The sequence below is a fragment of the Trichosurus vulpecula genome, chromosome 2, assembly GCF_011100635.1.
Source record: "Trichosurus vulpecula isolate mTriVul1 chromosome 2, mTriVul1.pri, whole genome shotgun sequence".
Taxonomy (NCBI): Eukaryota; Metazoa; Chordata; class Mammalia; order Diprotodontia; family Phalangeridae; genus Trichosurus; species Trichosurus vulpecula.
Window position 1 is genome coordinate 369103333 of NC_050574.1, and position 27069 is coordinate 369130401.

Below are 27069 nucleotides of genomic sequence, written 5' to 3' on the forward strand. Positions count from 1 at the left end.
TCAGCAAACCAGGAGCTGGTCTTGGCAGTAAATGGATCAGTAGCTGCAGCAGCTGCTTCCGTAGCTCTCAGCCCATGGATGTTAAGGGGGTCAAACAACTGGTCACAAAGAGATTACAGGGGTCTCTCTGCTGGCACTGGGGGTAGGGCTCTGTTGTTTTGCCCATATTAGATCCAGGTTGCAGTCCTGGGTGGCAGTCCCTGGGTGATGAGGAGCACTAGCACATCAGAGATTGCGGCAGCAACGGAACAAGGACCCTTATCACAGTTCCAAGGCAGAAAAGGGTGCTTGTGGTCACTCCTAGACTAGAAGAGCAGCAAATGAACCTATTTTTAGATCATATCCCCTTGGAAGAGCTGAAAACTTACAGGTCCCTAGAAGTATCTCTGAAAACAGCTGCACAAACACCCTGAAGCTTGGAACAGTGTGCCCTTCACCCTGGAAGCAGAGCCCCATTTTAGCAAAGAGTTGAAAGTAAAGAAATAAGCTGGGAAAATGAGCAAACAACAGAAAAAAGTTCTGACCACAGAAAGTTACTATGGTGACAAAGAAGGTCAAAAGGACTTTAAAAAACAAGTAAGAGAGGTAGAGGAAAAATTGGGAAGAGAAATGAGAGTGATGCATGAAAAAAGAGTCAACAGCTTGATAAAAGAGGCACAAAAAATGCTGAAGAAAATAACATCTTGGAAAACAGAATAGGCCAAATGTAAAAGAGGTTCAAAAATTCAATAAGGAGAAGAATGCCTTGAAAAGCAGAATTTGCCAAATGGAAAAAGAGGTACAATACCTTACTGAAGAAAATTATTCCTTAAAAATTAGAATGGAGCAAATGGGAGCTAATGACTCTACGAGACATCAAGAAACAATAAAAACCAAAAGGATGAAAAAATAGAACACAATGTGAAATATCTTATTAGAAAAACAACTGACCTGGAAAAAAGATCCAGGAGGGATAATTTAAAAATTGCTGGACTTCCTGAAAGCCATAATTAAAAAAAGAGCCTAGACATCATCTTTCAAGAAATCATCAAGGAAAACTTTCCTGATCTTTTAGAACCAGAGGGTAAAATAGAAATTGAAAGAATCCATCAATCACCTCCTGAAAGAGATCCCAAAATTAAAACTTCCAGGGATATTATAGCTAAATTCCAGAACTCCCAGGTTAAGGAAAAAATATCACAAGCAGCCAGAAAGAAACAGTTCAAATAGGAAGTAGGAAGAGAAAGGGATGGAGAGGGAGGTGGGGTGATCATAGAAGGGAGGGTGGATGGGGTGGGCAATAGTCAGAAGCAAAACACTTTTGAGGAGGGACAGGGTGAAAGGAGAGAGATAATAGAATAGGGGAGAAATAAGATGAAGGGAAATATGGTTATTAATCATAATTGTGAAAAAATTTTTGAAGCAAGTATCTTTGATGAAGGCTTCATCTCTCAAATATATAGAGAAGTAAGTCAAATTTATAAAAATAAGAGCCATTCCCCAATTGACAAATTATCAAAAAATATAGACAGTTTTCGGATGAAGTAATCAAAGCTATCTATAGCCATATAAAAAAAATGCTCTAAATCATTATTCATTGGAGAAATGCAAATTAAAACAACACTGAGGTACTACCCTCATATCTAATAGGTATGAGGCTAATATGGCTAATAGGACAGAAAAGAAGATAAATATTGGAGAGGATGTAGGAAAATTTAGACACTAATGCACCATTGGTGGAGTTGTGAATTGATTCAACCATTATGAAGAGCAATTTGGAACTCTGCCCAAATATTTATAGCAGCTCTTTTCTGGTGACAAAGAATTGGAAATTGAGGAGATGCCCATCAATTGGGGAATGGCAGAACAAGTTGTGGTATATGATTGTGATGGAATACTATTGTGACATAAGAAATGATGAGTTAGATGCTCTCAGAAAAAAGAAACTTACATGAACTGATGCAAAGTGAAATGAGTAGAATAAAGAGAACGTTGTACACAGTAACAGCAACATTGTATGATGATCAATTTTGACAGACTTAGCTACTCACAGCAATACAATGATCCAAGACAACTCTGAAGGACTTAACATGAAAAAGCTATCCATTCCCAGAAAAAGAACTGATGGAATCTGAATACAGACTGAAGCATACTTTTTTTAAAAAAAACTTTCTTTATATTTTTTAGGTTTTTATTTTGGTCTGTTTTCTTTTATAACAGGACTAATAAAGAAATATGTTTTGCATGATTAGGTATGTATAACTATATAAAAAAAGAATATATAACCTCTGCCTTAAATAACATTACAATCAAAATGTACTCTTTCTGCTGGATCACATTCAGTGAATAACAGCAGCTTGCAAGTAGCATTTAGAGTTTATGAAGACTTTTACACACATAGTATCACGTGATCCTTAGACCTGCCCTGTAAAATAGCCAGTATGAGTATTGTTATTACTGTTTTGCATATGAGGAAACTGAGGCTCAGGGAGGTAAGTGATTTGGCTAAGGTCATATAATAAGTGGAATAGCCAGGGCATTCACCTAGATATTTTGGACTTGGCTCCATTCAAGTGCTACCTCTTTCCTCATTTTCCCAGCTGTTAGTGTTATCTCTACCCTAATCATTTCCCCCTGTAGTATACTTACTTGTACCCTCCCAGTCGACTGTAACCTCCTTGGGGTCAGGGGACTTTGTATTTTTGCCTATGTACACCCAGCTCCTAGCACAATGCCTTGCAAATAATAAGGGAAGAATAATTTTGTTGTTGTTGCTATAAAAGATGATGCCATTCAGTAAAGTGTTTATTACCTTAAGAAGCGGCAAAATTAAATTAGGCTGTCAGGATTCATATAAAATACAAAAGTATTAAAGGACAGTTAGCTAGATCCTAAGAAATGTTGACAGGCAAACTAGAAAGGAAAAAACAACTCTACAAGGTGATAAAAATTGCCTAGGTTTCATTTTGTGAACTATTTCTCTGCATTTCATTAACTAGCACCACTCTACTCACTAGCAAGCTATGCTTTTTAGGAAGGCACTGAGACTCCACACCTCAATGATTTATTGTGTTTTGGGATTTTATTATTATTTCTTCCTTCTTACAAACTACAGATAGAAGCTGAGTGTTTAAGACAAAATAAAATTTTGAACATCTAAAGCCCATTTCCACAAAAGATGCAAATAATTTGCTCTCTTCAGATTGTCAATACTATTTCTTATAAGTCAGAGCTCTATCCCCCCTACCACCAAACAACACATTTTTGAGGAAAATTTACTATCTTTTGTAAAGTATCCACAGACACAATGCTAACCTCTTTTTTGATTCAAGCCAAAGAGTACACATGTATCCCAAAAAATCTCTTTCAATGTGCCACAGATAATTTTCAAATTTTAAAAACAAAATTATCTTAAACCCTTCTTAAACTCTTAAAATCCACAAGATAACAACCAATGCCTTTTAGCTAAAAGTCCGAGAGCTACTTTTAAATCACATTAATTTTGGAAGCCTTACCCTGGTTTCACTTTCGCAGAAGACATCACTGTGTGCAACACAGGCAATCAAGGAGCTAAAACTGTAGTTAAAATTTCTGAAATGCATCTTGCCTCTTTTTAAACTGCTAATGGTAGCTAGAGACAAGAGTGGTAAAGTCCCGAGTGGAGTGCTTTTTAAAGAAGCTACAAGTTCTTTCCGTAGAGAGCATTTATAAAGGAAAGCAGTCCAGCCCCTTGGGGAAAAAAGAGTAGCTTTCAGAGTATCCTGTATGGGACAGCAAATTCCTGAATAAAGTCCTGCATGCTTACAGGCAGTCAGGGACAAAATGTAAGCTCCTACTGGAAAGAGCTGACGTCAGCACATTAGTCACTTTCCCTATGCTAATTAACTTTGCTTTGGGAGGATGGAAAAAACAGCTGAAGTTTGCACAGCAGCTGCTTTATCAACTCCTCTTGCAGCATAGTTTCCATTGGTAGTAATTCCATTCAGTGCTCAGACAACATGCTCCTCACTTGAATGGGATGGCTCTCCCTAAGATGGAAAATGTTACTGCAGAAAAGGACGAAGGTCTATAGCAGTAAACAGTAATTACCCTTAGGGGAAATTTCAAGGCTCTTGGAAACTTGGAAACAAATCTCTTAGCATTTTTGATCCTTGTGATTTCTGAAAAACTTGATGAAAGTTTCAAATTAGGAGATTAGAGGAAAGATTTTGAAATGTCTTGGGCAATAAATCTAACAGTGAAATTAATTTTGAAATATAATTTTTCTAATATAACTTTTGATTGGATGAATATCCCAATTACTATTCACTAAGTTGTGCTTCAGTGCTTTGTCAAGAAAAAAAGGGTCCCTCAGTTTTTATTTCTACAAGGAGCTCTAAGAATTTCTTTTGAAAACCTTAAACTTGACCATTCTTATTGTCTGAAGTCTAAAAGTATGCTGCTCCTGGAGACTTACACACACACACACACACACAGACACACATACACACTATACATACTTAAATCACACAATAATGAGACTTCTTTCTTAAGTTGCATGGAGAACAGTGTTTTGAAAGGGAGAGCAGAGAGACAGAACATACAGCCTTAGCTGAAGACCAAAGTTCACATGGATTTTTTTCAGGTAAGATTACACACAAGCCTAGTTGAACACATGAGGATAGTTAGATTCTTTGCTGCTTTCCACTTCAAAAGCCTGAAACTCTTATGAAAATGCTAAATATTTGGCCAATTCAAAGTACTAACAAAGTACTTCTCTTCCTGGGCCCTTAACAGTCATTCCAATTTCCTTTTACAACTTATGTGCAAGCAGATTATTTAAAAAAAAACTTTTTCTAGTGAAGCATAGAATGACATTTGAGCTTTCAATGTAAAGGAGTGGTGGTGGTAGCAATCAGAATGTAAATTTTAAAATGAAGTTTGAAGAATTCTTAAAACTTTGTGAGTGATTTAAAAACCAGACAAAAACTTAACAGCAAATGTATCCCATCCAAAAAAGTCAAATATAATCTTACTTACAAAAATGTTAAATTGTGATGCAGTTTGACTGGCTGACAAATTATGTATACTATATAGGCTTTGCTATGCCAATTAACCATAACTTTCAATCTGAGAAGATCTAAATGTACACATTCTAAAAGCTGCTGAAAAAAAGGACACACTAGTCCCCATGGCCAGTGTTGTTCTTTGAGGTTGTTTATTAGATTGCCCATTACTGAAGAACTTGCCATTCCATTGCCAAGATTCAGCTGCTTAACCTGGACATAGATTTAAGGCTTGGGGTGGGGTAGAAGGAGGTGGGAAGGCATGCTGGTTCTTTTTTTGGAAGCCTTTAATTTCATTCCACCCTTTCTGATTGGGTGGAAATGGCTCTGGAATGTCCTCCACCTACTCTACCATCTTCTCTCTTCTCCTGTTATGTGGGGAAATATATAAAACATTAAAACCAAAAAAGGATTTTCTGGTCCAAATGCCTCATTTGCAGGTGAAGGAACTGATGTCTAAGAGATGAGAAGTGACATTCACAAGGTCACAAAGCAAAGCTAGCACGTATCAAATTCTATGTCTGATCCAGTTTTCTATCCACTGTACTGCATTGTCAAAAGAAGACAGGAGGTAAAAGGTAGTCAGGGTTGATGGTCAGAGAACAAGAAATGTATATGAGAAGGAGAATAAGGAGGAAGAGGAAATTCTACCTTCTTTCCTCCCCTGAGCAAAGTTAACACACAAGTAAGCTTGAGGAAGAGCACCTAAAATAGCAATAATCAACTTCGGTTTTTAGTTATCATTTGTTTGATGACCTAGATACAATAAATGATATGATTTTAGAATTATAATTCTATAAAGAAAGGGCACACTTCTTAAACAAGGCTCCCCCAGAGCTAACCAAAAACCTTTCAGTCACGGGCCAGTCTTTGATCCAATGTTTAAACTGAATTTGGTGGAGTGGGTAGCTTCCATTTTTAGGTGAGTTTTTGCCATTTAAAGCCCTGGCTTTCAATGACTGGTTTTGGTGGGTCACAAATTATCTGCACAGACTCACTAAAAAATCTTGATATGATAATCTTGTAGTTGGGGGCTGGCTGAGGATACTTCCCATGGAGCAAGGACCCTTCTCTTGTGCTCCGGACTCTTGCTAAAGGACATGCTCAAACAGAGGCCTATGGTTGGTGCCTGGATCCTTGTGACTACAGGTTGCGCCAAAGATGACTGGCAACTGAGCCAGGAAGAAGATGAAATCAGTCAATCAATCAGTAAAGATTTAATAAGTGCCTAAAATGTGCCAGGCGTTGTAAGAGCTAGAGGTACAAAAAAAAGAAAAAAAAAGGTAAGCGACAGTCCCTGCTGTCAGAGCACACAGTATGATGAGGGAGACAATATACAAACAACTATGTTCAAAGAAGCCATGTTCAGTATAAATTGGAAATAATCAGCAGAGGGAAGGCACAAGAATTAGGAAGGATTCAGCAGTCTCTGTTTGAGTATGTCACTAGGGCCTGCCATCTCTCTTTTGGCCTTCCAGCAAAGAAGGGAAAGGATTTTCCTTTTCTGGGTCTCTAGCAGCAGTTATTGTGGCTACGTGCACACGTCAGCGAGAACCTGAGCTTCCCTAGGGGAGCTGGCAACTGGATCCCAAGTCCTTAGGTGCCTCTTCTCTTCAGTATTTCTTTTCTGGGGCACAGGTGACGGAACAGTGCTGTCCTAAGAGATGGATGTTCCCAGTCGTGGTGGCTGCTCCCTACAATGATACACTTCTCAGAAGAGGAGTGGACCACCAACAGGAAGATTTCCACAGTAACAGAACCAAGTCATTAAAACTTTTTGGAGCCACGTATTAAGTCATGCCTTCCTGGATGGACAGATGATATGTACCTTGGATAAGCCAGTAAGAAAGGTGAAAGTAGGATACTTGTTCAGCAGTCCCAAAGTATTTCATGTTTTTAACTATCGACTTTCTGGCAGAGTACAATGGAGTATTATAAAAGAGTATTAAAAAGAATATTAATAGTACTGTATTTTAGCGTTAGTATATTAATAATGGAGTATAAATAAGAGTGTTATGTTTTAAATGCAAGCTAATGTGCACTTAAGTCTTTTTTTTTTTTTTTTTTTGCTTTAAGAGCTTTTTTTGTAGTAGAGGAAATAAATGCCTGTCTCAAAAATATTCTTAGTATAGTTAGTACATTTTTGAAGAGACCCTGTTAATCCTCTTTTGGGAGAGATCCCAGACATAAGCCACACTTAAGAGTTATTTAAGAGATTTCTCTAGGACTTTGGGGTTAGGGGTACAAATAGAGATAGCTGGTGGCGCAGTAGACAGAGTGCTAGGCCTGGGTTCAGGAAGACCCGAGTTCAAATCCAGCCTCAGACACTTACTAGCTCTGTGACCCTGAACAAGTTGCTTAACCTCTGTTTGCCTCAGTTTCCTCAACTGTAAAATAGGGATAATAATAGCACCTACCTTGAAGGGTTATTGTGAGGGTCAAATAAGATAATATTTGCAAGAAGTGCTGAGCACAGTATCTGGCACACAGTAGGCACTAAACAAACACTTATTCTTTTTCTTTCCGTTCCCTACAGAAAAAAAGTGTGAAGTCAAGTCAACAAACGTTTATTAAATGTTCACTGAATGCTGAGGATACAAAGGCAAAAAATAGCTCTGTTCTCAAGCAGCTCATAGTCTGTTGAGGGAGACATGTAATGGCAATCAAAATGGGTCTTTTCGCTGTTGTTTGAATGGGGCAGGTACTGTGGGATCTTTTTTGTCTTGGAGTATTTCTCAGCACTAAGACAATCGAGAGTTACTGAACCGCATATGATGTGGTGCTGGTGGTTGGTGCTTTCCCACATTGATTTCTCACACTCTAAATGGTGAGCCTCAACTGCCCCAGGACCCTGAGACAGGTATACCAGATCCAAGGCTGGCGTTTGACTTTTGGGGGTACACTCACTTAAAGAATGTGGATGACCAGACTCTGGGCAAGCTGTTGAATCCGCACCCCGCTCCCCAGCTTTATAACCCAGATAGATGTTGGTGCTTCTCTGGTAACTATGAATTGTGATTTGAATCAGACAAGGTCCATCTGTTGATGTTTGTAATTTGTCCTAAAGTTCAGGGGGCTGATCTTTTCCTCCCTGAACTAAGCGAATGATATATGCATGTTTGATTAAACTGAGATTGTTAACCACTTAAAGTTGCTTTCCTTAGAAAAGCATATCAAGGAACCTGTGTTAGCAGCCCTTCTGCATGCTGGTTGTTGTTGGTCTTACACAGCCACAGCAGCTGCTAGCCAGATTGTTGCTACAAGATAACACACAAACAACTAACTATGTACAAACAAGACACACACAAGGTAAATTGGATATATTTTCAGAGGGAAGGCACTAGGATTATAGAGGACTGGGAAAGATTTCTTGTAGAAGGTAGGACTTTAGTTGAAACCTGTAGGAAGCCAGGAAGCCGAGATGAGGAGGAAGAGCATTCCAGGCAGTGAAAATGTAGAGCCGAGATGGAAGTACTCTAATCCAATCCTCCCACTACAATTCCATAATGCAAAGACCACTGACCTGAGAGTCAGGAGGATGAAGCTTTAGTCCTGGCAGTGCCATGACTAGCCGTCTGAAAGGATTAAGTAACTTAATCTTTCTGGGGCTCAGTTTTCTCATCCATAAAATAAGGAATTTGACCTAGTTGATTATTAAAGTCCCTTCTGGTTCATTTATTCTGTGGTTCTTTGATACTGCTACAACCATCACAATGGTGATCTGTGTGAACAATCACTTTCAATTTATAGTCTACCAGTTCTCTTTCCTGATAGTTTATTCCTTAGCTTTTAGACACACACTTTGAAGTAGCTTGTCAAGTATTCACAAGCCTACGAAGAACGAAGATAAATACATAAAACTAAAAAAGAAAAGTTTGGATTAGATGATCTCTAAGGTACCCTGTATCATCACTGATACTGATTCAATACTAAAGATGACTGATTCTATTATTTGTAAAATAATTGTACTGTTTTCCCTGATCTCCTTTCCCTTCACAAAGGCCTGGTCATGGAATCAAGGGGTATGACTGATCAGAGTCCATGAGGTTAATCATACCTACTGAAGGAATGGAGACTGACAAGAAGTTTCTGTGTATTTAGGTATAAGGCACTTTAGTGGATCCACGTAGACAAGTTCAGGAACTGAAAAGGTCAGAGCAAGGGGCAGTGTCTGAAGGAAAAGCAGGGTTCAAACCAGGAATCACAAAAAGGTTCAACAACTAGTAGTAAGGTTAATAATAATAAGTAAGGCTACTAGGGCCTGGAGGAAGATTGAAGTTAAAGCCTTAAGGTTTTGGTGCTGGACAAGAAATGAAGATTTGGGGTAGAAAGAATGATCTCAATTTGCTGTACTGGGTCTGCCTCATGGAGGAATGTGGGTGTTAAGTTTAGCTGTGTGTAGCCAGCCTTGCCTGAATTCCCTCCAGCTGGAGAGCTTCCTGCTAGAGCCCTGATCCTCCTTAAAAGACCACTCTGTGTCCATCACCTCCTGGCAGTCAGACAGGTAAATGCTTTGTTCTTGTTTGCAAGTATGATTTAAATAATTTAAGAATGGGAGTTTCCGAAGTAATAGAACCATGTCATTACAGCTTTTTGGAGCCACATATTAAGTATGTTCTCAGAAGAGTGGAAAACAAAAACAAAAATAAAAGCCAAGGCCAACTGCCACTCCCTCCACCCCCAAAAAACCTCAGAACAATAATAAACACCCCTTAAATGCTTTGGTTAGCTTAAAGTTTTAGAAGAAAACTGGAAGCTTAGTGTGTTTTTTTCCCATTGGGATTATAAAAATCACAAATACCTTTAATGTACTTTCTTGAGCTTGCAAAATGTCATTTCACATATATTTCCATTAAGAAATTTTGGGGGGTTATATTCAGTATAGCAACAAGGAAAAACTGAGGTTTATGTTGAACTCCATCATTCCTATTATAGCATTCCTACAACCCAATTAAGGTTACCTCAGCTCTTCCATTATAAAGCACAAGGAGTTTATAACTCTACCTCAAAAATATGCTGTGGGCTGAGAACATATGCACAAATTAATTGACCAGAAAGAAAAAAAGATTTTTGACTTCAATGTGCAAACTTAAGCTGGGTGGAGGATGAAGCAATCTTTCCTGTTCTTACCCTCTTCACAAAGGGTGTCACCTGTTGCACTTAACCCCAAAGCTAAGACAACTTCAATTTTATGTGAACTTTCTTTGAGTTAATAGGGCTATGTTGTTATTTAGCATGTTCTTCCATTATTAGGTAAGGCAGCATTCTCCCCACTGCTGAGATCATACAAAAGAAATACGTTGTCATAACTCTTTTTCTCATAAGGTCAAAAATGGGATGTAGAGTGGTATAAACTGAGCACTAATAGTCCTAAATACTATGGTATGGTAGAATAGATCAAAGGTATAAGCAAATGACCAATGGAAACAGTTAAAAACACAGTTTCATCAATAAAGGGGCTAACTTACATTTTCCCCCATTTTAAAAAAAGAGACTACAAGACTGGACACCCTTGGACACCCTTTAAGATTCTACCTTGTTTGTCAAATTCTTTGTATGTTTCTAATCCTACTAATCATACTTCACATTCCTGTTTTCAAGTTTCCTTATTACCTCAACCTATCCTTAGCTGGCAAAGGTTACCCACTCTTCTGTAACTTACTGGAACCGACTGACCATGGAATGTTTAAGATGAAAAAAATAGCCAAAGGCAAATCATAAGGATTATTAATGATTCTGAAACTAGAAAGTAAGCATACTTGGGTAACATCTATTTCCAAAGTCTCTTTCTACCGATGCTGCAGTTACAGTTATGGTAGCTTTAATGGCTGAATGTGGAAACATTAACATGCTATGTTGTGGAAATGGGAGTTTTTCACTGTCAGTCTGGAGACTGTTCAGAGAAACAGATTGAGAAAAGTTGAAAAGTTGAAGTTGTTTTACTGTCATGGCTTGAAAGAAGCTGTAGAAGACAGAGAGAAGAAGAGGGAGAAGCCTTTTTTCTTGATGGAACCGATCTAATTTTTATGTCGCAAAGAAAACTCATTCGTTATCCTGAATGAATTGAATAGAGTGGAACTATGTTTTTAGAAGTGAAGTCTTCAGCAATAACAGGGATGGTCAGGGGTGACTCTGGCTGTGACTACTCACTCAGTTGTTGTTGTCGAGTTGTTTCAGTCACGTCCAACTCTTTGTGATCCCATTTGGGGTTTTTTTTAGCAAAGTTACTGGAGTGGTTTGCCATTTCCTTCTTCAGCTCATTTTAGAGGTGAGGAATTGAGGCCAACAGGGTTAAGTGACTTGCCCAGGGTCACTCAGCTAGTAAGTGTCTGAGCATGGATTTGAACTCACAAAGATTGAGTTTTCCTGATTCCAAGCGCAGTACTTTATCTACTGTTCTATCTAGTTGCCTACTCTCTCAGTTAAACACTGTAAATAATTACCTGTTTTTGTTTTATTATTGATTTAATTGTTGATAAGCTGTTTATTCAGTAACTAGTATTTATTTAATCCAAGAAGATTAGGGGACTTTTCTACTTATTAAACAAATGTGATCAACTGGTAGCGACTCTGGGCTTAGCTGACCGGGAAATGTTGAAATTTTATTAATTAGTGGGGGAATATATAAATATACCCCTGAATTACCTTAAACTGGGGATAAGACAACAAGATATGAGATGGGAGAAACTGTGTTGGCTTTGCGTGAATAGTGGGTGGGGTGCTGAGTATTGTCATTTGATGAGGATGGACTGGGTTGTTGTGCCTAGGCTGTGGTGTGCAATGCTGTGGTGAAGACATGTTTGCAGCCCCTTTGGGACAACTTCCATAGTCCTTATTCTTCTTCTCTTTTTTCTTCTTCTCTGCCCCCTTGTTCTTTTCTTTGGGTAGCCCTGTCCCATATTCTTTATATGGGACAATAACTCAAGGAACAGATGAATTAGGCTGGTCCTGTGAAGGAAGGGAGGCATTTGGCTTTTTAAAATGCTGCTTCAAGTATAAAAGGCTCAACCTGGGGAGAAACTTGTGTCAGAAACTTTACCTGAATTCTTGCTGCCCTTGGGGGAATGCCTTCCTGATCTAGCTGACTATTTGCTATCCTTATCCTGGAGGAAGAGAGTAATGTTTTATCATGATTTAGTGTCCTTTTAAATTCCCTACTAGAAAAACTAATTTTAATTTTGTTTTATGATCCACAATGCCTCACTGCATTTTAAATCTTGAACCTGAATTACTGGACTGGCCTAGTTTAGGCCTGGCCCACAAGACATGGAATGGGGCATGTAGTGGTGTGGGTTGATCCTGTTTAACCCTGTTACATTTGGAAAAAAAAAAAGTGAAGCCACAGAAATACATTTATTCAGAGATGACCTGGCCAAAGCAACCCTAACTTGGGCCCGGCTGTTTGCTCTTTTTAGCATATCCCTTCCTGGAGTCACTGTGCTCTGTTTACTTAAACTACTATAGCCTTGTTAGTTAGTGGATCCAGCCAGTGGGATTGGATCATAGGATTAGTAGCTGGAAGAGACCTCAGAAGTCATTCAGTCTAACTTCTTCATTTTGTAGACCAGGGAACTGAAGCCCAAAGAGGTGATGTGATTTATCCAAGGTTACATAAGTAATAAACATCAGCTGGGATTCAAATCCAGGGCTTTTTCTATTTTTTCCACATGCTACCTCCTCCCACTGGCAGTATGAGTTGTAAAGCCGGGATTCAAACCCAGGCAATGGCTCCAAATCCAAAGCTATTCTTTTTCCATTACACCACTATTAGCATTAAGGTGACAAGAGGATGGGACAACGGATTCACTAGGCTGTCTTGTTCAACTAATCTTGGCATTTGTTCTTGGTTTGAGTCTCATGCAACATGAAGCACCTGGATAATTCTGACAAACCCAAACTGACTCATTCACAGGTTAAGTCATTTCCCTTAGATTTAAGTGGGATGGTCTGTTTTCCATGTTAAAACCAGCCCAAACTTGAATCTTAAAGTCCTGTACTAGAAGCTAGGTGAGATCCAAGGTTAAGACAAGACAAAGTCCTTGCCATTGTAGGGCTCACAGTCTAGGAGGGGATATGACCTATACACAGGTAACTATAACAAAACAGGATTATATAATAAGTACGTAAAAGAGATGGAAAGTGAGACCAGGTCCAAAGTGGTGAAAAGTGAAATAGGAACTGTGGTGAAAGAGGGAAAGGAGATCAGAGAAGGTTTAGAAAGATGTTGCATTTGAGTCAGGGGTCAAAATATCAGTAGTAATTCAGCAGGCAGAGGACAGTATTACAGGCATAAAAGCTTTGTATGTCTCTGAATGAACATTAAACAATCAAAAAGGTAGAAATCAGTCTCTAAGCTCCTTGAGAGAGGAGCCTGTCTCATTCTCATTTGGTATTTTCTATTGCCTAATATATCCCCAGGCACAAATTGATAGGACACTAAAAGCTAAGAGCTGATCATAATAGAAGGCAGTGAGGCAAGGAAAAAAAATAGGATGTAAGCCTTTTGTCATCTCTGGAATCTAAATGAAACCCTTTTTAAAAAGTGAATCACATCCAGCAAACAGTAATGAATGTCTCCTACGTGACAGGCACAGTACTAGGTTCAGATGGTACCAAGACCCAAAGAGAAGAATCTCTGGCTTTTTTTTTTTTTGGAGGGAAGAAGGCAGGGCAATTGGGGTTAAGTGACTTGCCCAAGGTCACACAGCTAGTACATATCTCAAGTGTCTGAGGCTGGATTTGAACTCAGATCCTCCTGACTCCAGGGCCTGTGCTCTACTCACTGTGCCACCTAGTTGCCCCTGAATCTCTGGCTTTAAGGAGCTCACATTCATTAATTCTGCTAAGGATAATTTGCATCTACACCCATTTTTTGAGGCTCTCAAACTGTTTATGACAGATCAGAAATATGTAGGTAGCATTTTTATTAAATCCAGTATTAAATCAGTATATTTCCTGCCAAAACATAAAAGACACAAAATCAAATGTAAATACAAAACAAGCACATGGCACTCTGGATTAACCCTTAACCCCTAGGAAAGGAATTATGACAACACAGAGGTAAATTAATGCCAGACAACTGACACAGGTCAGGAAGCAATTCATTCTTTCCAATAGTTTACAAAATAATTGTCCTCATGGTGAGGATTAGTAGTGGCTGTTACTGGGAAATGAAACCAAAAACTTATCTGGAGACTAAGCTCAGGGATTACAGAAAGTGAGGGTTTAAAAAAAATTTTTAATAGTGTTTAAACACTGTCTTTTTAAGGAGACTTTCGTTGTTTTTCCTTTAGAAAATATAGACACTGCTGTTAATATTTAGGTACCATCACTGATGACAAGAACTATCAAGAAAGTCATGACTGACTGTATTCCTTCCCCTTCAAGTCTTTCCATTAGGCTGTGAATCAGCAGGCTTGGGACTGCCCTGATCCTTGTTACTCAGAGGGAAACCATCATAATGGTGCTCACTGGTTTCCTTGCAGTTGTGAAATTAGGTGACTTCAAGGTCATAACATATGAGGACCAGTCGAAGGAAGGGAGATGTTTCATCTGGAGAAGAGAAGATTTAGGGAGGGAACCTGATAATTGCTTTCAAATATCTGAAAAGCTGTAATGTAGAAGAGGAAATATACTTCGTCTACTTGATCCCAGGCAGCAGAAGTAAAGGGAAGAAGGCACAAAGGAACACACTTAGGTTTGAAAGAAGGAAAAATTTTCAAATGTTAGATTTATTGAAAAGTGCAAAGGGATGCCTCCAGAGGAAATGGGTTCCTCCTTACTGGAAGCCTTTAAGTAAGGGCTGGAATAATTGCCACTTGTTAATTATAATGTAGGGGAGATTTCTGGTCAGTTATGTTTTGGGGTAGTTGCCCTCCAAAGTCCACTCGGCCTCTCAGATTCTGTGCAATATTTAGATTGCCTAATTAAATAAAATAAACCATTGTAGGAAATCAGGATCACCCAAAGCCTAATGAGTACTAATAACACACTACAATAACTTCCTTTAAGTTTTATGAAGGGCTTTCCTTCCAACTGCCTGTATATTAGGTAGTGTAAATATGATTCCCATTTTACAGATGAGGATACAGACGTGGATAGATTCCAGATAGGACCTTTCCATGGCAGACAGTTTTAAGTGTTGAGCTGGGATTAGAGTCTCATGACTCCCAAATTTAGTACCTTATATTAATCATCAGAAATAGTATAAAAATATTACAACTATTACACTATTATAGCCTATAATATTTCAGAATCTACTGAATAAAATTAGCTCATGTATCAATATAAAGATACCTAGTTAGCAAGCATTTATTAAGTGTCTACTTATCAAGTTTTGTGTTAACTGTTTGGGATACAAAGAGCAAAAAAAAAAGTTTTGGATCCAGGAGCAAAAAAAAAAAAAAGTCCCTGCTCTTAAGGTACTCTTAAGGAGTTCAAATAGGAGAGACAATATACAAATAACTAATATAAACATGATATATACAAGGTAAGTTGGAGATCATCAACAGAGGGGAGGCACTTGTATTAAAGGGAGATAAGGAAAAGCTTCTGAGAGAAGTAGGATTTTAGCTGGGACTTGAAAAAAGTCAGGGAAGTCAAGCAGAGATGAGGAAGGAGAGAATTCCAGGGATGAGGGACAGCAAGTGAAAATACCCAGACGTGGGAGATAGAGTAGCCTGTGTGAGGAGCGGCAATGAGGCCAATGTCACTGGACTACAGAGTATGTGAATGTGAGTGATGCATAAGAAGACTGGAAATGTGGGGGAAGAGAAGCAGGTCACTAATGGCTCTGGATGCCAGAGGAATTTGTATTTAATCTGGGGGTAATAGGGAACCATTGGAGCTCTCTGAGTCCAGGGTGACATGGTTAAACTTGAGCTCCAGCAAGAGAATGGACTGTAGTGGTAAGAGACTGAAGTAGGGAGATGAATGAGTAGGCTATTACTATAGTCTAGGAGTGAGGTAGCATGTCAGAAGAGAGAAGGGATATATATGAGAGATGTCATGAAGGTAAAAACAGGACTTGATAACAGACTGAATAGGGTGGAGACATGGGACAGAGTAAAGATATGAGAATGCTAAGTTCCTATATATTACTATGCATTCCTAATAACAGAACATTATTTGTAATTTCAAAGAACTAGAAATAACCTAAATATCCAAAAGTTAGTGACTGGCTGAATAAAATTTGATATAACATTGTAACAGGATATTACCCACTAAAATTAGGATAAAAAGAGAATTGCAAAGAAATTTAGAAAGATATCAAACAGAACCAAAAGAACACTATATACATTAACTACAACTAAACATAATAGGTTTATTATTTTTATGTTAATATAAATTAATTTTTAAAATTGTCAGTTTTAATATCTAACACAGTAAACATTGACAGGATATAATTTATATAAGCAAAAGCTCTTGGGGGTGAGGGTGGGGATGTTTCTCAATAATTTATAATAGTATAAAGGGGTCCTGACACTAAAAGTTTTGAGAACTGTTGCCACACTATGCATGCTGCCTCTCAGCAATGAAAAAAGCTGCTTGTAAATTAAGATACTAGAGAAATGTTACTGATATTTGTAGAATCACAATATTTTTTATTTATAGATATTTTCTGACAGAGACAATATTGCCATCTACTTAAAAAGGCAGTTAATTAATTTTAAGTAAAATAACCACAAAAGTTGTCCCTCCATATAAAGCTTAAATTTACTCTCTAACAGATACATACACATTTATAGGGCCTTTATTTTAAAATTGTTGTGAGTGCTAGATCAAGAAGAATGCTGTCCAGGGAAAATAAAAAATTATCTAGCTTAAAATGAGATTTAAATTTTTTTTTTTAGTTTAGAAGTCTTCAAGGCAAAAATCAAAGGTTTAGGGAAAAAAAACCAAACCATATCTAAATCCAGTATTAGAAGTCAGAGGGTAAAACTGTAACAAGAACAATTTAGTTACAACAATGGAATATTCCCTGAGGTATACATTTCACAAGAAACTGTATAATTCCATTTCAGATGTAAAAAAAAATGTTGCATGGAATAATTGTGTTTTTCCTTTTGGGAAGGGAAATAGGAAAGGTGTATGTAGTTTTATCCATTAGAAGTTCTTAATTTAAATGTACTACTCAGAAAGGAAAAAAAAGAGGAGAAAATTACAAGTCCAATCTTCATGATTATTATTATGTAAAGGCACGCAACTAAGGGGGCAGCGCCTTCTGTTCTCATTAAGGGGTGGCGGGGAGGTCTGAACTCAAGTAGACCTAGCCTTTTAGAAAGACAAGTCTCAAGCTCTCTGGCTCATTACGATCCCACCGTAGAGTACAACCCTGGGGAAAAATGTCTTTAAATAAAGCTTAGGAATGGCTCATGCCTAAGACCTCCCCAAAAGGGATCAACAGGATACAAAGTAGATTAGACACAGAACAGCTATTTATTTCCTCCATCATAAAAAAGAAATGTTTAAAATACAAAAAACTCCTAAATGCACAGTGACAAATACTTAAAGCAAGGAACAGTAATCCACCATACGTTATGCTCTCCTAGGAGCCTAATATATAAATATATATAAAAAGTTTAAATACTTGAAACCAGTGGTGTGTTAACAACTGGCTCTATAAAAAAAAGTGAATATGAAAGACTTTTTTTTTTTTGCTTTTTTTGGCAAGGCAATTGGGGTTAAGTGACTTGCCCAAGGTCACACAGCTAGTACATGTGTCAAGTGTCTGAGGCCATATTTGAACTCAGGTCCTCCTGACTCCAGGGCCGGTGTTCTACTCACTGTGCCACCTAGCTGCCCCGATGAAAGACTTTTAAGTTTAATCTGCATTACTAATATTTTCTCCATCAGTTTCTTAAGTCTAGACAACAAAACAATAAATCAAGCCTTGGTTTGCCAATTTCCTGGGGTGAAGATGCTCACACTGAAAATCTAACAATTGGTGGGAGTCAGCTAGGTGGCACAGTGGAGAGAGTACCAGACCTGGAGTCAGGAACACTCATTTTTCTTCATGGCCTCAGACACTCACTAGCTGTGTGACCCTGAGCAAAGTCACTTAACCCTGTTAGCCCTAGTTTCCTCACCTGTAAAATGAACTGGAGAAGAAAATGGCAAAACATTCCAGTATCTTTGCCAAGAAAACCCCAAATGGGGTCATGAAGAATCAGACAACTGAAATGACTGAACGACATCAACAAAAGTTTGAGTTGGCTCCAGCACACCCCTGTTTGAAATACTTTGTGAGGCTGCAGAATAGGCATTTCCCTTTCACTTCAGATTTTCACCATCCAAACAACATGCTCATGGTCCATGCTGTATGTTCTGGCAAGCCAGGTATGCACGATTTGGGCTCAAGTTCCTGGCACTGGTCATGTTCTTTGAGTTCTTTTGGAGATTACTTTTGCCTGGTAAGACAACTAGCACCTGGATCCAGGAGCTCCTGACCTCTCAAACTAACAAGTTAGCCACTAATACTAGGAACACTCCTCTCAGGATCTCTGTTGCTTGTGCTCAGGGAAAGAAATAGACAAAGAAGCAGCCACAGGCGTATCTCAAGCCTACCTGACAAACATGACTCCTTGCTGCCACGTGTGAACAGCTGCCATTGCTACTAGGGATATTTCTTCCTTCCCCTTCCCACTACCAGAAGTAGAGAATCAAAGGGTCCCAACATGTGCCAAAGACAGAAGTTTGCTCTCCTTTTAAAGTCTACTGAGTGGGATAAAAAAGGGAGGGGGGGACCTATTTGTACAAAAATGTTTATAGCAGCTCTTTTTGTGGTGGCACAGAACTGGAAATTGCAGGGATGCCCCAATCAGTTGAGGATTGGCTGAACAAGTTGTGGTATATGATTGTGATGGAATATGACTATATACAAGAAATGATAAGCAGGATGATTTCAGAAAAAACCCAGACACTGGGGGCTGGGTTGGGCTATTTGGGTCAGTCAACTGGACTCAGGTGTGTTGGAAGGGGAGCTATGCTGCTGAATATGTTCCTTCTGGAGTGGAGAGGCCCCCCTCCCCCACTCTCTCCATCTCCCCCACTATAGACACCCAAGGTGGGAATTCCAAAACTGCTTTCTCCACCTGAGCTCCTTCTTGGTAACTTAAGAATTCTGGGCATGGGGAAAATCCGTTTACCTTTATTTGTTTTAAATATTTACTTTGATTTTACAAACAGCATTAACCAGTGACATTTTCTAAATATATGTTTGTTAGGAATATGGATGGGAGAAAGCAATCAAGAATACACCCCAGAGATAAGATGGCATTGTCTTCTAGTTAATAGAGGTCAATAAAGTTTTTCACTCTAGTGTAGAAAAGGACTTCAGACTACAATATTGTCAAATATTTTTTGTAATATTTTATAACATGCCTGAGGCCTAAGTGGTATATATTTCCACACCAAATATTCATAACATTCAAGCTACATGGAGCAGAATGCTTTCAAAATAGAAAGACCTAGAAGAAGAGCTCAAAATAATATGGGAACAGAATGAGGTATGTATCTTCTCTGTTGTTCCATCTGCTACTGGGACTGTATCAAAGATGCTTTCCATGAGCTTACATCAGATGAATTTATGTTCTAATTCTTTTATTCAACCACAAGAGCAATGATTTTATTTATCTATGCAACAGTTCATATAACATTAAATAAAAATGGCCTGATAGGTACTTCTCCTAGGACTATTCTCAGTCTACTTTGCTGGATCTTCATTCAGGTCATGCCCATGTTCTCAAAGGCTCTGCCCTGGGCCCTCTGCTCTCTATATAATAACTCACTTGGTGATTACATCAGTGCTGATGAGTTCAACTGTCTTTACTATGTAATTGATTTTCAGATTTATTTATCAAGTCCTAACCTCTCTACTTTTCTTTCCAAGTAGGATTATGCTCGGTTTCATTTGGTAGGTTATTCTTAGTTGTAAGCCTAGATCCTTTGCCTTCTGGAATCTCACTCCAAGCTCTCCATTCATAAATGACAGTGGCTGCTAAATACTGTGTGATCATAACTGGGGACTCCATGGTACCAGAATTCTTGCTGGCTACTTCCAAAGTAATGTGATCCTGGAAGAATTCTGTTCATTATCCTTCTGGTCTGAGCTCTGTAAGTTCTTGACCCAGATTTGAGTCTGATGGCTCGTGTGGGGTTGAGTTTTCAGTAGATTGCTCCTGGATTCAGTCACTGTTAGCCTTTAAAGATGTTCTGCAGATTCAGAGTAACTGAGCTCTTAGTTCCTCTTTGGTCTGGAACTTCTGCCCTGGTTATTCCACTGTAGGCTTACTCACTGGGCCAAAGGCTAGAACTGGGCTGACCTCCTACTGCTAGGCTCAGAGTCACACAGTTATGTTTCCAGAACTTGTTCCATGCTCGGTACATAGTTAGGGCCCTTACTGTCTTACTGCTGTTCCTCTTTGTCCCGCACTAGTTCAGGGATCTCCTGGGATCTCTTCTCTGACTTAGTACTTCATGTCTTGGTGTTCTGTTTTGGCCCTCTTTCCACCCTGGGGTGCAAGAATGCTCCCCACCACTGTGCAGGCTCCTGGCCAGACCTGTGCCCAGGTCTGAAAAACCTTTGTCTGTCTCCCTAAGATGCCCTAGGCTTCAAAAATGATTCATTGTAACTTTTTCTTGGTTTTCCTGATCAGCATTTGGTCTGGTACGTTTTCTAGATCATGGAGGAGGCATATTAGGCAAAAATGATTCCTCACTTGGCCTTCTTGACTCTGGTTATTTTTACATGCTGTCCCCCATGCCTGGAACTCTGTCTCTTCTCATCTCTACCTCCTAGCTTCCTTGGCTTTCTTCACATCTCCCATAGACTGCAAGTCTGAGGACGAGGGACTATTTGATACTACTAACCACATGAAGTAAGAGATCTGAGCAAACATTTGTTAAAGATTCAATGGACCACAGAGTCCATTGAATCAAATGTCTTTATTTTACAAATAAAGGTACAGGTACAGTAAGGTTAAGTGACTCACTCAGGATCACATAGGTAATAAAGGCAGAGGTGGTATTTAAGCTTAGGTCTCCTGTCTCCAAATATAGTGTTCTTTCTACTATGCAATGTCTTTGTGCTTTAATCTGAGTGAAATAACATGTAAAGAGGATAAAGTCTAACATTTTGGTGCTAATGCAAGCATATTTCAAAAGGTTAAAAAGAATAGAATGATGCATTGTAGCAAAAAGAGTAATAATCCAGAAAGCATCTAGTCCCTGTTCTGCCATGGGCCTACTGTGTGATCAAGAACTAATTAATCTTTCTGTTCAAGTTTGACCATTTGTTAGTAGCAAATAATAACCTTTGCCTCTCTGTGTGTATTGCACAAATATGTTATAAGGTATATTGCAACAACCTTTACAAGTTACTTTGAAACATAAGATTTCACGGTATCATACCCACACTATTTCCAGTAAGAACTTGTTCGTAAGAATCTTTACAGATCTCAATCAATGAATTACAACTGAAATAGGACCAGAAAAAAGTCAATACGGCTCATAAACCATTCTTCTAATGCCCAAGACGGACTTACTTCACATATTATCTTCTTTTAGGGATATTTCTGTTACGGTGACATTTAAGCCTTTTAAAAAGGACAATATGAACATCTCATAAGACTAACAAGCAAGAGTAATCATAGCAATTCACACACGCATATACTGTTTAGAGGTTTAAGAGTGTTTCAGTGGTTCAGAATTCAAGAAACGAAACATGTCCTTTTAAAAAAAATGTCCTTTTTAAAAAAGAAAAAAAACTTCTCCACAATTCTTTGTAAATTTTCTCTGTAAAACTAGTTAACTTTTAAGCTTAAATCTGTGATGTGCCTGGCCCTGAGGATGAAACAAAACAAAACAAAACAAAACAAAACAAAAAAAATGAAATAGTTTCTGTCCTTAAGAAGTGTATATTCTTCTAGGATAGGGTGGGGAAGTGGGACAACATGTACACAGAAAAGTAAATATAAAGTACATTAAAAATACAAAGTAATTTTATGGGCAAGAAGAACTAACATCTGGGGAAATTAGGAAAGCCCAAATGTAGGAAGGAGGTGGCACTTGGGCTGGGCCTTCAAGGAAGCAAGGCATTCTAGGAGGTAAAGATGAGGAGAGTTAAGATACATTAAGGAATGAAAAAAATATGCTCTAGTTCACAGCCTGATTTGGATCAACTTTCATTTACAAAAGGTGTGGCTATTCAGAAGAGTCATTTTAATCAGTTTTCTGGAATGAAGGCTTTCTTTTAGAGGAAAGTTCTAACTGTTATTAGTGCTACAATGCCAAACACAGATAAATTCAAGCTCTCTCATTGGATGAATGAGAGGGTGCAGCTCTTTGTAAAAAGGTTAAGAACTTCAAGATGGTTTGGGTCTGACAAATGTATGCCTTTGACGTTTGCTAAGTGCTTTCTTTGATCACAATTCAGTCACCAGAAAAAGGGCTACAAGAAAAAGGTGGCCTCCCTCAGTTGATGCTCTTACTACTAAAAAGATAAATGCATACTCCTAGCAAAAGCACAACTGTGTAATTATAGTTTGCCTTGAGGGTTTTATAGAAGAGTATTTGGAAGAAACCATGAGGCTAGTTTAATGATAGTTCCAGTTCACTGAACTATGGCCTAAGCTGCTACTTCAAGACTATTTCCATCTCCAAGTATGTGCTTATGGTACAATATATGTTTAGAGGGAGCCCTACATACCAGAGTAATGAACTACTATTAAATAACAAGTTATGAGTACCCTGTTCACATATTCATACTACATACACTGGATATAGTAACATAATATTATATTATGTATAGTAAAATAAAGGTAAATAGCTCTCTGACATTGATTAATGTGGACTTTTCAAATACAGAATTCTTGGCACTATTTCTTTCTTTAAAGAAAAAAGAAGGCCTTAAAAATATCTGAAAAGCTTTCAAAAGAGCTCATTATAGTATGAGAAATCCATCACAAAAATGCCAGAACCCGAACCCTAGCAGTCACTCCATTATATTCCTAACTACATATTAGAAATGTTCCTCTTCAAATAGAATATGTTTGACTTCATTTCTGCTGGTTATCTTCTAATAGGAAAATACATGCAAATTTACCATTCCAGAAAATACCTATAACAGCTTCCTTTGGGGGAAAAAAAACCCATGATAAAGGCTGAATCATCTCCCCTATGATTTTAAATAATGATGTCCATTAGCTGTTTAAAAATTCCTCAATAATGAAAGAACCAATTAGAGAATTAACCTATTTTTCTTAAGGGCAAAGACTCGGTGTCTTTTCTTTCTGGCTAAATACTTCTTTAAGCTCATCGCAAAACTCAGTTTGTTGAACTAGAAGAAAATAAAAGCCAAAACCATATTCTTGTAACTCTATATACTTTTGGGGTTCTAGCCTGTTCTTTTATTAGAGTAGGGAAGTTTCTTTGAGGCAATATCCTCTCTCCCAATGCAGATCAGAATCTATGCAACAACTTATAGTTTTAAGACAGTTGCTTTGGGCACTGAGAGGTTAAGTGATTTGCTTAGGGACCTCTGGCTAATACTGGTAAAAGCTGGGGCTTGAAACCAGGTGCTTCTGACTCTGAGGTCAAATCTCTAGTCTATATCAGTTTGATTCTCAGCCATTAGTATTTTATCCTTTTATTACTTTTGAAATACTTCTTGTATTTAGAAAGTAGGGAAAAATAGGCAAAAGTTATGCTGAGAGAAGACAAGATGTGGTGGAAAGAGCGATGGCCTACAAATATGGCCTACCAATGGTTTAAGCTTTAGCTCTACTACTTCCTTTATGACCCTGGAAAAATCATTTAACCTCCATCAGCTTAATTTCTCTCATTTATAGAATGAAATGAACACTAGCTATTACATAAAGGTGTGAGTCTCAAATGAGATACTCTATTCTTACCAGGTTTTCATGGTACTGCTCTCTCTCTTAGTTTTCCTTCTACTTTGTTTGATGGATCTTTATCCAAATCAAGCCCACTAACTCTGTGGCCCACAGAGCTCTGTCCTAGGGTCCTCTTCTTTCTACCTCTCAACCATTTTGCTTGGTGATTTCATGAGCTCTCTTGGATTCAGTTATCATCTCTATGCAAATGATTCCTAGTCCCAACTTCTCTCCCAAACTTCAGTCTTACCTCTCCAACTGCCTACTGGATCTAAAACTGGATGTTCCACAGACACGTTAAAATCAACTCTTTATCTCACCTCCCCCCCACTCCAAACTCTCCCCTCTTCTTAACTTTCCTATTACTGTGGAGAGTACCACTATCTTCCAGTCACCTAGGCTCACAACTTAAGTGCCATCCTCAATTTCTGTCTGTCTCAAGCCCCATTATCTAATCCGTTGTCATGCACTGTCTCCTCTGCCCCCCACAACTGCCACATTCAACCCTTTCTATCTTCTGACACTACCCCCACCCTGGTGCAGATCTTATCAACTCACATCTGTATTACTGCAATAAATAGCCTGATGATTGGTCTCCCTGTCTCATCTCTCCTCACTCCAGTCCATCATTCATTCAGGTGTCAAATTGATCTTCCTAAAGTGCAAGTCTGACCAAAGGACCTTCGTATTCAATCAACTGCAAGGGCTCCCTATTGCCCCCAGGATCAAATACAAAATCCTCTGTTTAGCTTTTATAGCCTCTCATAACCTGGCCCCTTTGTACCTTTCTAGGCCTCTCATACCTTATTCCTTTCCTCACCAAGTACTCTACAACCAGTGATACTGGCGTCCTTGCTATTCTTACACAAGACACTCCATCTCCCAACTCTGCATTGTCACTGCTGTCCCCCATGCCTGGAATGCTCTCCCTCCTCATCTCCATTTCCTGGTGTCCTTCAAGACTCAGCTAAAGCACCATCTTCTGAAAGAAGCCTTTCCCAGTCTTCCTTAATCTTGGTGCCTTCCCTCTGAGATGATTCTCAATTACACACACACACACACACACACACACACACACACACACACACCTTGTATGTACATAGTTTTGCATGTTGTCTTCTCCATTTGATTGTGAGCTCCTTGCGAGGAGGAATTTTTTTTTTTTTTACATTTCTTTGTATTTCCATCACTTAGTATAGAGTCTGGTGAGTAGTAAGTACTTAAAAAATTCTTGCTGACTGACTGATAAGTATTCTTTGTGTACAGTCTGAAGGGTAAATCTACCAGATAGTCTCTAAGAAGTCGGGAGGCAGTGAAGATTCTTCAGTGACCCTATATGAAGGTGTTTTTTAACCTTAAGATACTAAACGTATTTGAGCTAAACTGAACATCTACTTCACTTTAAAAGTGAAAAATCAAGACAAGAGGCAAAGTGTAAGAATCTGAAGTTTTTTTTTTTAATGGAAGAAAGATTAGACTTATTCTGTCTGATCTCACATGGCAGTATCAGGAATGATGGGTGGACATTGCAGAGAAGCAGACTTTGGTATTTTATAAGGAAAATCTTGGTAGAACCACACAAAAATAAAATGGGCTGCCTCAGGTGGTAGTGAATTCCCCTTTGCTAGAGATCTTCAAGTAAAGGACAGATAGCCAGTTGTTGAAGGATGTCCCAGAAGGGATTTTTTTTTGAAAGGCATGGGTTGGACTACATGGCCTTTGAGGTCCTTTACAACTCAGAGATTATATAATTCTATGAAGTACCACATCCTTTCAAGAGAATGGAAAAGTCTGGGACAGTAGATAAAGCATCCCATTTTACTAAATAAAGTAAATAATAAAATAAAGTACTAAACTATAACAATTTAGGGACCACTACTAGCTATGACTCTTTCATGGACTCAGTCTAAGACCCCAAGTGCTAGTTCTTCATTCCTCTATTGTTCTCCTAAATGTTAAAAAGGGATCCTGAAGAAAAGTGCCTAACTGTAAGTAAAAGTTGCAGTTCAATAAGAAAAAAGAAATAACCTCTCAGCTAAAAAGAACAAACCTTCACAACACTAGATAACCTCAGCAATAACCACAATACAGATTCCACAAATCAGCACCTCAGGAAACAGCAAAAATACTTAAGAAGCAAATTTATAGTGTTGAATACACATAATGACATGAAAGGATACTTCCAGTTTCTTCTTAACCAAATCTAACAAATATATAGTCCTAATCCAGATTTGACCATATCACTTACCTACTCAAATGTCTTTGTTGGCTCCCAATTGCCTCTAGGATAAAATACAAACCTCTTAGCCTTGTATTTAAATTCACACAAAACATGGCTCCCACCAACTTTTTGTTTGCTCATTTTTTTTGAATTTTCTTTTTCTTTTTAAACTATGAACTTAACAAACATCAACATGGATATTTCAATAAACAAAGAACAGAAAGGAAGACTGTATATGAATTTATAAACCATTATTACATACCACTTAAAAGAATATTTTTTTAGTTTAACGTGATAGTAACATGATTGTCCTAGTTGTCTAAGTCACCTACTGAATTTCTTTCTGTTTTTATCTTTGCATTTTAAAGTTTTCACTGATACTCTTTTTTTGGCATCGTTATCACTACTCATTCCCCATTCCCCAGGCCGCCAAAAGAAGCCTTTCCTAGGAACAAATATGTACACTCAAGCGGAACAAATCAATATAATGGCTGGGTCTGAAAACATTTGTTTAATTTTGCCCTCTACTCCATTCTCTCTCTCATGAGATTGGAAGCACGTTTTATATCAATCTTCTGAAGACATTCCAATCCACTTTTCTAGTCAAACCACATTCAGACTTCACATATTCTTTGTTTCAGTCAAACTTGCCTTACTAGCTGTTCTCCATACAGAAAATTACATTTTCCACCTCCATTCCATGTCTGCATAGACTCAAAAATGGTATGATAAGGAATAGTTGGCATAAGACATTCATCCCCAAAGCTTGGGGCCCATCCTCTCTTCAAATATATACAGTGTCCATGGGAGGGGGCTCAAACTTAAAGTAAAAAGGGAGTGAAGCACATACGTGGAAAGTACACAGCAAATTCTGAAGCTCCTGGAAGTAATTTCTTCCTTCATGGAGTGTCCGACAGCAACTTTGGATGCA

At 38.4% G+C, this 27069-nt stretch overlaps 1 protein-coding gene across 2 annotated transcripts in view; it reads right to left on the reverse strand.

The window, feature by feature from the left end:
• RCAN1 (regulator of calcineurin 1) overlaps positions 1-27069 on the reverse strand; it is a 101853-nt gene that overhangs the window by 12309 nt on the left and 62475 nt on the right. Inside the window, exon 1 of one of the 2 annotated variants that reach the window (XM_036744817.1) lies at positions 3495-3795. The exons of the other annotated variant lie outside the window; for it this stretch is intronic. Within the exon in view, the coding sequence (XP_036600712.1) occupies positions 3495-3581 (87 nt within the window). The 5' untranslated portion in view covers positions 3582-3795. Of the gene's footprint in view, positions 1-3494; positions 3796-27069 lie in introns of those variants that run through there. 2 annotated transcript variants of the gene reach the window in all.